Source organism: Mya arenaria, chromosome 2, assembly GCF_026914265.1.
Source record: "Mya arenaria isolate MELC-2E11 chromosome 2, ASM2691426v1".
In the NCBI taxonomy this organism is placed as follows: domain Eukaryota; kingdom Metazoa; phylum Mollusca; class Bivalvia; order Myida; family Myidae; genus Mya; species Mya arenaria.
The window spans coordinates 20,923,172-20,936,490 of NC_069123.1; the positions used below are offsets into that span (position 1 = coordinate 20,923,172).

The window sequence follows — 13,319 nt, forward strand, 5'->3', positions numbered from 1 at the left end:
ACATCTCTATACTGAGTATACATTACAAACAACATGTTCAATTCAATAATGATGACAACTAAACACATTTAATGAATTACTTGCCAGGGTAAGATTAGAACCTAGAAGCATGTTTAAGACTAGTCCATAAGGTATTAAGAAGAGCCATATTATTAGATTAATCAAAGTTGTTAATATGGGTATGTATTTGTTCTTGTTCTAGCCAAAAATGTTAAACCAAGCAAATTCTGTATGCAAGATGATGAACCAATAAAAAGCCACTTAAAGATGTGATGATACGAGTGTTGTGATATAAAGCAGTCAATCTAACACAATGGGTAGCTGGAGGGTGTGTGGACGGTGTAAGGCCGAATGGGGCAGGGAGTAAGGGTATATTCACCCTTGTATGTTGCTTATTGCAGAAATTGTGGTGAAAAGAACCCATTTATGTGGCTAATTAATATGTAGGGATAAATACAACCTTGTATGTCACTGATAAAGGGGGTGGGAATTAAAACACCCTTGTATGTCACTGATTGAGGGGGTGTTGGTTAATACACCCTTGTGTGTGACTGATTGAGGGGGTGTTGGTTAATACACCCTTGTGAGTGACTGATGGAGTAGGGGTTTATAAACCCTTGTGTCTGCTGGAGGTGTGAGGGTAAATACACCCCTGTATGCCACTGGAGAGGATGGGGGTACATACACCTATGTATGTCACTGGTTCCCTTGTATGCCACTGATGGAGGGGGTGGGACTTATAAACCCTTATATGAGACTCAGATAAGACACAGATAGCTCAACTTTTCCCTGATATTAACTTAGCTGCAGCAGAGGTGAACGCAATGGACCAAATGCAGGGTAAACGTGTGACTGATCATATGTGTGATCATTAAACATGAGATGTGATGTTTATGGCTACCAATATCTTGCATTGTATTATAAGGTATGTGTTAAACACAACATGCAGGACCTCGAAGGGCACACAGGAATTTGATGCCCTGATGAAGGAATCAATAATTACAGTAACGTTGAATAACTAGCTTGAATAACTAGCTTCGGTAAACCTGTTGTTACTCAACAACACTGTTTGACATTTCTAAAATTATGGGAAAAATTATGATTGTTTGTCTAATACCTAAAGAGAAACAAATTTACAAACGGTTTTAGTTCTATGAAGTTACAAAGTTGAGTTTCCTTTTAAAAGCTGACACATCCTATAGAATTTAAAAGCTGTTGCTTTATCAAGAGTATCTCAAACCATAATTGAATAATAACTTCTTTTTCCCAAAGGATAGCAGATAGTGCAGCTAAACAATAACATTAAAAACTTTATATTACAATGCTGCCCCCCCCCCCCCCCCTCCCGCCCCTTAAAAGCTTGGAAACACAGAGAAGACAGCCAGTTCTGACCTTAAATATCATATCTAAACAACAGTGTTGAGGAGAAATGGCAAAGCACCAAATAAATCATAGTTGAAGATATATAAGAACAATGGGATCATTAATACTGGTCACCGGAGAGAATTGATCATTATCTGTATTTATACTGGTACTAAATGTTTGGACTAATGCCCTAGAACATGTCAGTAGACTGGACATTATGCCAACCTGGAATTACAACATTATAATCAGTGGATTACACCCTTGTCTAAGTCTGGATATTATGATTGCTTAGTTTGTATAGTTATATAATCAATAATGCTCAAAGACATCTTAAAATATATGGTGTTGCACTGACAAAGTATGGTCCTTCGGTAAGATTAATCGTATTTAGGGTTGCTTAGGTTCTTATATTAAGGTTAATTCTGATAAAACATTGTCTTTTATATTTTCAACGACTTGTGTCATTTGTTGGCTGGTAAAAATACAACATCAAATAGTTGACCTGAACAACATTTTTGAGCAAATCTACACTTTCTCAAATACATGAAACAAGATCTGTACAACATAATTTATAAAACCATGTTTTAATGCTTAAATCCTTTTACACTTCATTTCTAAAAATAACTTTTTAACCTTTTCTTCAAAACAAGATTGTTGATTTCTTATTGATACTTTTGAAAAAAAATGACAAAAAATGAAAGACCTGAAAGTGACAGGAGCATCAACACCTGGTGAATGAATTTCCCTTCTCAATGGCAGAGACCAGTACACATTCCAATAATGAATAAGGGCATTGAAGGACACAGCGGAGGAGCTATCTGTTTTTATTTTCCCTGTGGACGCCACTGCCAATTGCACCGAGGGAGCTTGGCTTGTGAGAATCTTCCTTGAGAATGGTATTGATGTCTGGGTACGGCACAGGCATCTCAAACTCGACAAACAGCGAGAAATGATCCGAGGGGATATGCGGGTGTGGGCAGCCAACAACCTTGTTCTCAATAAACCAGTTCTCATCCATAGGCCCAAGTACACCAAGCAGGTTCATGTATTTGCGAGAGTAGAAGATGTAGTCGATAATACCCTTAAACTCAAACCTGAAACAAATAGCAGAAAATTTAAACTCGTATCACTGTAACTGAAAGAGTTTGGCTTATTAGTTTTGAAATGTTCTGAACTTGCCCAAATTTTAAATACTGGCAAAATATGAACAGTACTACCAAAATTGATGTCAGTAAATTATATACAATTCTAAAGATCCATGCAGCCAATTGAATAAGATCAATTAAGGTTTTTGGTTCAGTCAAAGTTATCCAAACAAGAGATGTTTGTCAAACATTATGCCCCCCCTGAGCGCCATGTTGTCAGGATTATATGGACAATTGAATGAAATACATTGTATGCATGGACCAAAATGACAGCTGATTTGTCGCTGACATTGGATGCCGTTGAGGCAGTTTTAAGATTATGACCATTCAAAGTTTGAGGATAGAGTGTGTTATGACCATGACTTTTGACTCTATGACCTTTTACCATTCAAGGTCACTGTGACCTTGACCTTTGGCCCGATGACCCCCAAAAACAATAGGGGTCATCTACTGGTCAGGCCCAACCTCCAAGTCAATTATGAGGGCCATGGGTGCAGGCATTGTTAAGTTATCACTTGGACAACCTCTTACCATTCAAGGTCACTGTGACCTTGATCTTTGACCCGATGAGCCCCAAAAACAATAGGGGTCAGCTACTAGTCAGGCCCAACCTCCAAGTCAAGAATGAGGGCCATGGGTGCAGGCATTGTCGAGTTATCACTCGGACAACCTTTTACCATTCAAGGTCACTGTGACCTTGACCTTTGGCCCGATGACCCCCAAAAACAATAGGGGTCATCTACTGGTCAGGCCCAACTTCCATATCAAGTTTGATGACCATAGGTCTAGGCATTGTTGAGTTATCACTCGGACAAGCTTTAAAATTACTTTACCATTAAAGGTCACTGTGACCTTGACCTTTGACCCGATGAGCCCTAAAATCAATAGGGGTCATCTACTGGTCAGGCCCAACCTTCATGTCAAGTTTGATGACCATACGTCCAGGAATTGTTGAGTTATCACTCGGACAAGCTTTGGTCTACCGACCGACCGACCGACCGACCGACATACCGACATGCCTGTGCAAAGCAATATACCCCTCTTCTTCGAAGGGGGGCATAAATATAAAAGAATTGGTAAACACTAAGTCTTGTAGGAAGTAACAGAATTTTGTGTTGCTTGTAAGAAAGTAGCAGAACTGGTAGATTCTTGTAAGAAAGTAGCAGAACTGGTAGATGCTTGTAAGAAAGTAGCAGAACTGGTAGATGCTTGTAAGAAAATAGCAGAACTGGTAGATGCCTGTAAGAAAGTAGCAGAACTGGTAGTTGCTTGTAAGAAAGTAGCAGAACTGGTAGTTGCTTGTAAGAAAGTAGCAGAACTGGTAGATGCTTGTAAGAAAATAGCAGAACTGGTAGATGCTGGTAAGAAAATAGCAGAACTGGTAGATTCTTGTAAGAAAATAGCAGAACTGGTAGATGCTGGTAAGAAAGAAACAGAACTGGTAGATGCTTGTAAGAAAAGAGCAGAACTGGTAGATGCTTGTAAGAAAGAAGCAGAACTGGTAGATGCTTGTAAAAACTTGTAAGAAAGTAGCAGAACTGGTAGATGCTTGTAAGACAAGAGCGGTCACAGACAGCTATATCCCCCGCCTATGGGGGCATTTTTTGTAACGAAAGCCAATCAATGGTAAGGGTAGTTTCTTAGGAACATAAGAAATGCGTAAAATTAAGAAAGGGCAATAACTCTTCCTAAAAGAATCCCTTCATGAAAGCCCATAAACAATTTTAAATGTAAAATAAACAAAGGGCAATAACTCTTTCAAAAAAGGTCAAATCGCAAAAGCCTGACAATATGCGCTGCGTCATTGCGAAGAAACCAATTTTAAATGTAAAATAAACAAAGGGCAATAACTCTTTCAAAAAAGGTCAAATTGCAAAAGCCTGACAATATGCGCTGCGTCACTATTATAGTCATCAATCTGTGAAAGTTTGGTAGAAATCGCATAAAAACGTAAGAGGAGTTGCGAAGAAACTAATTTTAAATGTAAAATAAGCAAAGGGCAATAACTCCTTCAAAAATGGTCAAATCGCAAAAGCCAGACAATATGGCTGCTTCACTTTATGATCATCAATCTGTGAAAGTTGGGTAGAAATCGCATGAAAATCGTAAGAGGAGTTGCGAAGAAACCAATTTTAAATGTAAAATAAGCAAAGGGCAATAACTCTTTCAACAAGAGCGGTCGTAAGACAGCGCGCTCGACTACGCCGCTTTGACTTAGAATACGATAACGATGCAATAATACCAAGTTTGGTCTCTTTATGTCAAACCTAACTACAATTAATCGATACATAAGGTGACTTTGATGCTGCCCTCCCACCAGCCCGCCCAAACAACGTTGCAAGTCATTCAAATAACTTGATTTCCCGTTATGAAAATGTGGTTAAGAATATGCAAATATGCCTTTCAAAGGAAATTTAAAAAAAAAAAAAAAAAAAAAAAAAATTCAAGGGCCATAATTTGTATTTAGGCTTAAAACGGAGTTATGTTTCTTGTTGTAAGATGGTCATAAATAATTTTGAATTTTATTAAGTGCATTTAATGAACGGTATAGAAGTTTCTTATTAAAATCCCAACTTGCCCTTAACTTTTACTTGCCTAAAACTTTAACCTAAGTCAATCAGGGGCTGTAACTGGTATTAAGGATATGGAGTTATGTAACCTCATTGGGTAATGGTCCTGAACAATTGTGTGAAGTATTAAGTCAATTGAATGAAGGGTTTAGAAGTTATTAAACAATATCCCAACCTGCCCTAAAACTTTAACTTATGTTCCATAGTCAATCAGGGGCCATAATTTGTATAAAAGATAATATGGAGTTATCTAACCTCATAATGTGATGGCTCTGAACATCTGTGTGAAGTATTATGTCAATTGAATTAATGGTATTGGAGTTTTAAGAGAAAATCCCAACTGGCCATAAAACTTTAACCTGCCCTAAAACTTTAACCTAAGTCAATCAGGGGCCATAACTTGTATTTAGGATTATATGGAGTTATGTAACCTCATTGTGTGATGGTCCTGAACAACTGTGTGAAGTATTAAGTCAATTAAACAAAGGATATAGAAGTTATTAATAAATATTCCAACTTGCCCTAAAAATTTAACCTAAGTTCCATAGTCAATCAGGGGCCATAATCTGTGTAAAGAATAATATGGAGTTATCTAACCTCATCATGTGATGGCCCTGAACAACTGTGTGAAGTATTAAGTCAATTGAATGTAGGGTATTGGACTTATAAGTGAAAATCCCAACTTGCCCTAAAACTTTAACCGGACGCCAACGCCGACGCTGGGGCGAGTAGTATAGCCCACCTATTCTTCGAATAGTCAAGCTAAAAATGGTCGAATCGGGAATGCCCGACAATATGCGCTGCTTCACTTTATGATCATCAATCTGTGAAAGTTTGGTAGAAATCGCATGAAAAACGTAAGAGGAGTTGCGAAGAAACCAATTTTAAATGTAAAATAAGCAAAGGGCAATAACTCTTTCAAAAATGGTCGAATCGGGAAAGCCCGACAATATGCACTGCTTCACTTTATGATCATCAATCTGTGATAGTTTGGTAGAAATCGCATGAAAAACGTAAGAGGAGTTGCGAAGAAACCAATTTTAAATGTAAAATAAGCAAAGGGCAATAACTCTTTCAAAAATGGTCAAATCAGGAAAGCCCGACAATATGCGCTGCTTCACTTTATGATCATCAATCTGTGAAAGTTTGGTAGAAATCGCATGAAAAACGTAAGAGGAGTTGCGAAGAAACCAATTTTAAATGTAAAATAAGCAAAGGGCAATAACTCTTTCAAAAATGATCGAATCGGGAAAGCCCGACAATATGCGCTGCTTCACTTTATGATCATCAATCTGTGAAAGTTTGGTAGAAATGGCATGAGAAATGTAAGAGGAGATGCAAAGAAATGAATGTGGGACGCACGCACACATGCACAGACGCACAGAAACGCGCCTACCATTACTATATCCCCTCGCCTTTTCAATGGGGGGGGGGGGGATAAAAAGAGCAGAACTGGTAGATGCTTGTAAGAAAGTAGCAGAACTTGTAGATGCTTGTAAGAAAGTAGCAGAACTGGTAGTTGTTTGTCAGAAAGAAGCAGAACTAGTACTGTGAAATCATAAATATTTGTAGGACATTGATTTTCATGGATTTCATGGGTTGGCTTATCCACGAATTCAAGATCCCAACGAAAATTGGACCTTTAATTCTGAAATCATACTGGCTATGTAAAAGGGTATAAATGTATTCACATAAATATACATGGTCGTGGTATACAACTTACAAGCGAGTTAAAGCACCTAGCTCATTGTTTATTTTACTATAAATAATGTTTTATATTTTATATTATTTAACCTCAACGATAATAAATTAAAGTCAATTATAAGTACTTGCATGCAATTTTTTGTATGACATTGCCAGTCATTGCAGAACATTAAAACAAGCTGATTATCAAGCATCTGTTCGGCACATGTAAAATGTGCTTATTATTACTGTGTTTGAGTCGCCACTTGATTTATTTCTTTGATAATATCTAATCGATTATTTAATTAAATGCTCTTCCTGTGTTTTCACAGTTTGCAAAAACTCTTCATTGACATTCAATTGCTTCACTATTTTATATCCTTGTTATGGTGCATCTGTACTTATGAATTACTGATCAAGCCAAAATTGACATGGGTATCTGCGATAATTGTCCCATTGTAGTCCATACACTGCATTTTGTATATGATACATAGCACGAGATCGGCGCATGGTGATTTTGCAGACGATTTAGGATCACAGTTTCGATTATTTATTTTCAATAAATGAAATTGTTATTTTTCGTAAAACCATGAAATTTCAAGCTCACAAATATAAATGATTTCACAGTAGTTGCTGGTAAGAAAGTAACAGAACTGGTAATCACTTGTCTGAAAGAAATAGCACTGCTTGCAAAAATCATTTGTACATTAACAAACACAACTACAGCTATCACAGTTGTGATGAATAGCACCAGACAATGCCTGAACACAGGAATGGTTAATTGTTGAGATATGGAAAACAACAGTGATAGCTGAAAGAAATGGCACGATCCCACCAAATTAGGCCGACCAATATTCCTATGAAGTTTCATGAGTTTAGGTGCAACACTTTTGGTGCTACATTGGAAACAAGCTTCTCAGAAAGAAAAAAAATGATGTCAGGAAACTCTCTTTAGACAAAATGAAATGTCAACAAAATTGCAGGCGCACAATTTTTCCCATGCTGACCAACATTCATCTAAAGTTTCATAAGTGTAGAAGAAACACTTTTGAAACTTTTTGTGACATCAGATTTTTCAGATATTTTTTTCCGAGTCAAAGCCCATAACTTATGTTAGCCTGAGTAAAATGTGACCAAAAAAGCAGGTGCACAACAGACAATGCTGACCAACATATCTATGAAGTGAACTGTATGTAGTTGCAAAAGTTTCAGCACTACATGTGACATAAGATTATATATCTAGGGGTATGAAAATGCTACATCGAATAAAATAGTTATACTTACGTGTAATTAGTGTATTTCATTATGTTGTCCTCGTATGCCTTAGCAAGGCGGAACATATGTGTAAGATGTGTGGATGTGTCGTGACAGTTGAAGGCCTGGAGACTGGCCTCGTAACCAAGCTCCTTGAAGTCAATGTGGTTGCTAGGAACCTTCCCTGTCTGCAGGTACTCTATCACACCTGCAACAGCAAGTTGGCATGTTTAGTTTATATATTGTTTAGGCATGAGCTTTAAGGCGTGAGGTGTTTACTATACTACTAGAAAACTCTTTCCAAGGTGCAGATTTTGTTTACAACATCTGTATGGGAGGTGGACACCTATACCCCTACATCACTCTTAACCTGGTGGGGATTGAACCCAAGACCTCTGAGTTGATTGTTAACTACATCATTGTGTGAGACATAACTTTTGTGGAATCAAAGTCATACACACAATAACAGACATGATTTAACCAGCATGCCCAGTATTTCTACCATCTATATTATTCTTTTGTGTGGTTTTTGTTTTTTTTACACACTGATTCAAAATACGGACAACTTTTTCACTGTAGCAAAAGGTACATCTATATTTTTACTTGAGTGCAGCATTTTTATATTTGAGCCACAAACTTCCAACAACAGCTTTCTGTTTAATAAAAGGAATATTCTACAGCAGAAGGACAACACATTTTTCTGATAGATTTAGATGAACACAATCCATTTCTATGGCAATCAAAGAGTGGGACATTTTTGTGCACATATTATTTCAAGGTTTTATATGAAAGTGTTATGATTTTTTGTGAGATTTATATCATACACTAATCTCTTTGCAAAATTATCCCTTATATCTGATTATCATTGAGAGATTGATGACATAGTATTCTAAAATTTCTTATAATGGACAAATGATTGAAGAAAAATATGTACAAGTAGGTGGTCCAACACAAATCAGAGCTGAAATATACATCTCTGGTCACTTCAAAGTGAATTCATGAAATGAAAGAATAGGATTAAGTAGGTGGCTCAATGGTGCTTTCTAAGCTAAGATTCCTTAAAACACCTCATCAACCTCAAATGAAAAACAAAGCTAAGAACTTGTGAGAGCAGTAAGCAGTAGAATCTTGTTGATACACTAGACAAAACATAAATGGTGACAAAGCTGGATTTATTTTCTTGTCTTAGGTTGCCTTAGCCTGGATACTGGAAAAGGCTTCTTGCTCAACTGCTGGATAAAGAGGGGTAAGCTAGCTAGTTTATTACCTGTGCTACTTTATAAAGCTTGATTTTGAAATTACCTGGATTAAATCTTTTGTTCATGACAAAGGAATTATCTCTGAGTAAAGCAAGGGTATCATGTGCATGCAATTTATGTTGTCAGAATCAGAAATGTGATTTCACCATCTTTATTTCAGAACTGTTTTATATCAATAACTCTGCCAGCATTTATGCATCTCACGAGGTTCATTGCACAAAAAACCCAGACCTACCCCAGCAGCAGGCTTAAATGTTGCCCAAACCCACCTATAGCATCTAGCATAAATGATTCCCTTAACCCAACCCAAGCAGCTGACAAAATTGTTGCCCTAACCCACCTCAATCAGCACGCAAAATCTTATGTGCTCCAACCAACATCTAGCAGCTGGCAGCTGGCATTAATGTTCACCTAACCCACCCCAGCCTGCTGCCTTTAATGTTGCAACCTGAACCCACCACTAGCAGCTGGCATAAATCTTGTCCAGCCCACCCCATATCATGGATTTTTCATACCTGACTCAGGAAGGGAGTTGAGATCACCACAGAGGATGATAGGAATGGAATTACAGTCGCCTTGCTCAGTGGACTGGATGGATGCGTTACTCTCCTCTACGACCTTCTTCAGCTCAGACATGAGCATCATGGTCTGGATGAGCTTCACGTCCGAGAACTCTGGGTCCCAGTGCATGTGGGCCGTTGTGATCAGCAGACGCTGGTTTATCTTCCCCTCCGGTGGCAAACCACCTGAAAAACACACAGGATCAGCTTGTATGAGAAAATTGTTTTTCAGCTGCTACATGTTTTCCCAAAATGACAGCCTCTACGAGAATGAAAGAGAAGCATCTAGTCAGTTAAAGCATTGTTACAACAATACAAAAAATGTAGAATTTTACATTGATTTCCACCTCCCTATTTTCAGATTGTCATAACTTCAATTAACAAAATATATCAATCGTGATGGTCTTGATTGGAAAAGCTGATGTCCTTATAAGGAATGAAAGCAGTTTAACATTATTTAAATATTTATAATCAGTTCTCAACATATATGAAAGAAGTTGTCAAGGCTTTCTAAATATGAAAAGATACCAACTAACAAAGTTATGGAAATTTAAAGTTTTGTCGCAAAAATGAGACAGTCATGTGACGGGCAGCTATTTTTTCCTCATGCTATCTACTACATCAGCAATGGCTACTATAGGGGCTTCATAATTTTCAAGAATATCCATTGAAGAAAATTATTTCAAATCAAAATGAATGTTGTAATTTATAATTACATATTGCTATTACAAATTACATATTTAAGGTATATTTGACACATAAATTATGTGCCTAAAACTTAATATGTTTATTTTTTTAAATTCATTATTCAAACAGCTTTCACTACCTTTAAAACTGATTCAAAGAATTTTAAAAAGATGTTGCTTTAAAGTTATTTGGTGTACTTTAATACAAGTTCACATATATGACTTTCATCTACAATTCATCTTTAACATAATCAAACGCACAAGATTAAACTGTACTGTATCATCTCAGAAGTAATAGTTCTGGCACCCACGGCCCGGGTCATTGAGATTAAACGCAAGTGCTTTGGTGCATGTCACAAGGTTTGTGGGTAACATGACTGTTTTATAACATTGCTGTAAAGGCCACATTCAACAAATGGTGTGCAGTATAATTTACCTCCATGGTAGATATTGAAAAGTAACGCCCATTTTACTTGTAATTCTAAATGAACAGCAGCCCAAGAGCATATCACTTATGTAGCAGGAATAAGAGCAATTCAACAAGTTTCATTGAATATTCAGCATCAACTTCTCAACTACTTTGTCTGATAACTGGTCATTCAAAAATCAATAAGTAATTCTGTTTGAAACAAGATAATTAATCCCTTGATATCTACATTATAATAATAATTCAATAATTGTTCATGTATTGTATTTTCAAAATTGCCTGATTTTAATGTCGATCTCAGGAAAAGTTCCTTACAAAATTCAAAGGAAATGGCGATCATGGTAAAGCTAGAGCCACACCAAACCAGATTTAACACGGACCACCCCAGATTAATCAAAACACACCTGGGGTGGTCCTGGGTAAAATTGAGTTGACATTCACTTGACAGTTGCAAAAAGACCAGCCCGGACCAAACATGGCATCACAATGGATCAACACTGATTACCCTGGAACAACCACAGCAGCCGGTTGGTGAGACTGGGGCTTTAAATACAAAGAGTTTACTAGCTATATATATTATAATGTGCCATTATTGAAGATCCAGCACAAGTTAATGGTATCTCATCATACAAAATGACAAAATTTTATTTCCGCCTGATGCATCAGCTATTTACACAGAGGAACTATATCAGGGCAATGAACTTTATACCGATCATCACTTTCCTATTTGAAATAAGCTAAAAACAGACAATTAGGCCTTAAAAATATGTATGTTTCTGGTAACAGCCTTAAACAAGAGGGCCATAATGGCCCTAAATCACTCGCCTGAGTAAAAGAGTTTAACCTTTGTAATCAATATAGCTTGATATTTGTTCTCAAAGAATAGCTGAGTGGTTATCAAACATGTTGCCTGGATTATCACTGACAGGATTTGTCAGTTGCCTGCACACTGAAAGGACTTGTCACAGTTTCCTGCACACTGACAGGATTTCGTTCAGTTACCTGCACACTGACAGGACTTGATAATTGACTGCACACTGACAGAATTTGATTCTCATACCTACACACTGACAGGATTTTGTTCAGTTGCCTGCTCCCTGACATGACTTGATAATTGACTGCACACTGACAGCACTTGGTACAGATACCTGCACACTGAGAGGACTTTTTTAAGTTGCCTGCACACTGAGAGGACTTTGTTCAATTGCCTGCACACACACAGGACTTCGTTCAATTGCCTGCACACTGACAAAACTATGTCAAATTGCTTGCACACTGAAATAACTTTCAGTATAGGTACACAAACAACAAACAGTGCACCATCCAATAAAATCAATAAACTGCCTTAAGCTCTTAAAATCAAATATCAAAACTAGGGTTGGCAACGAGCACCCGAGTACTCGATGGAATGTCCCAGTACTCAAGTACCAAATCACTACTCAAGTACTCAGATGTTTTTTTGTAATAAAAATCACCAAATACACGATTTACAGACGAAGTATCAGATCTGGTTAGTTGCGAAGAGGACAATTTACGGTCCCTCTAATCCCCGCTGTGTACATAAATTTGTTGAGAGTTGGAAACTGTCAACAAAGGGCCCCGATTTCCAATTAGCACTAATGTCAAATAGCGAAGTTTTGATAGCGGTACTTTCACCTACACAATTCTATTGTTTACCAATTACAGACCTTTTACCAAACAAAGGACACTAACGAGCGAACGAGTAGCGAACGTTACCAGCATTTATTTCTTTATGAGGGTATTTAAACTATTTTTGCAAAGATTATCATTAGCTGATTGGTTGATTTCTAAAATCAAGAATTATGAATATTAACGAGGTAAAAGTATAATGTCTGACGGTTGAAGGCCGCAGTTTGTATCATTAACATGCTATTGTTAACTACTCTTCAGTATTGATCATAAACAGTAATTTGGCCAAACTGTCGTATAATGTCTGACGGTTGAAGGCCGCAGTTTGATTAACATACTTTTGTTAACTACTCTTCAGTATTGATCTCTTACAGTTATTTGGCCAAACTGTTGTATAATCTCTGACCGTTGAAGGCCGCAGTTTGAATAACATACTATGGTTAACTACTCTTCAGAATTGATCTCTTACAGTAATATGGTCAAACTGTTGTATAATGTCTGACGGTTGAAGGCCGCAGTTTGATTAACTTATTATTGTTAACTACTCTTCAGTATTGATCTCATACAGTAATTTGGCCAAACTGTTGTATAATCTCTGACCGTTGAAGGCTGCAGTTTGATTAAACAGTTTGATTTTTCATTTGAACCTCCCATTATGGTCAACAGCCACTTCTTATTGAGAACAATGCTTCAATCATTATGAGAATAATAAAGAAACGG

General features: G+C 37.2%; 1 protein-coding gene across 1 annotated transcript; it reads right to left on the minus strand.

Annotated features, from left to right (window-relative positions):
• Positions 1 to 1,331: 1,331 nt before the first annotated feature.
• LOC128213695 (CCR4-NOT transcription complex subunit 6-like) lies at positions 1,332 to 11,426 on the minus strand. Its single transcript, XM_052919705.1, has 4 exons — positions 11,354 to 11,426; positions 9,792 to 10,022; positions 8,048 to 8,225; positions 1,332 to 2,459 (listed from the first exon to the last, which is right to left on the minus strand). Exons 1-4 carry the CDS (start codon positions 11,424 to 11,426, stop codon positions 2,180 to 2,182), a joined length of 762 nt encoding a protein of 253 aa, XP_052775665.1. The 3' UTR covers positions 1,332 to 2,179.
• Positions 11,427 to 13,319: the final 1,893 nt, after the last annotated feature.

Bases quoted from the DNA above. Each gene is read 5' to 3' on its own strand.
- LOC128213695 (XM_052919705.1), bottom strand. From the start codon at position 11,426: ATGTTTGGTCCGGGCTGGTCTTTTTGCAACTGTCAAGTGAATGTCAAC. The intron at 8,226-9,791 runs GTATGAAAAATC...TTGCTGTTGCAG, and splicing joins CAACTCCCTTCCTGAGTCAG to GTGTGATAGAGTACCTGCAG. The intron at 2,460-8,047 runs GTAAGTATAACT...TATTTGTTTCAG, and splicing joins ATGAAATACACTAATTACAC to GTTTGAGTTTAAGGGTATTA.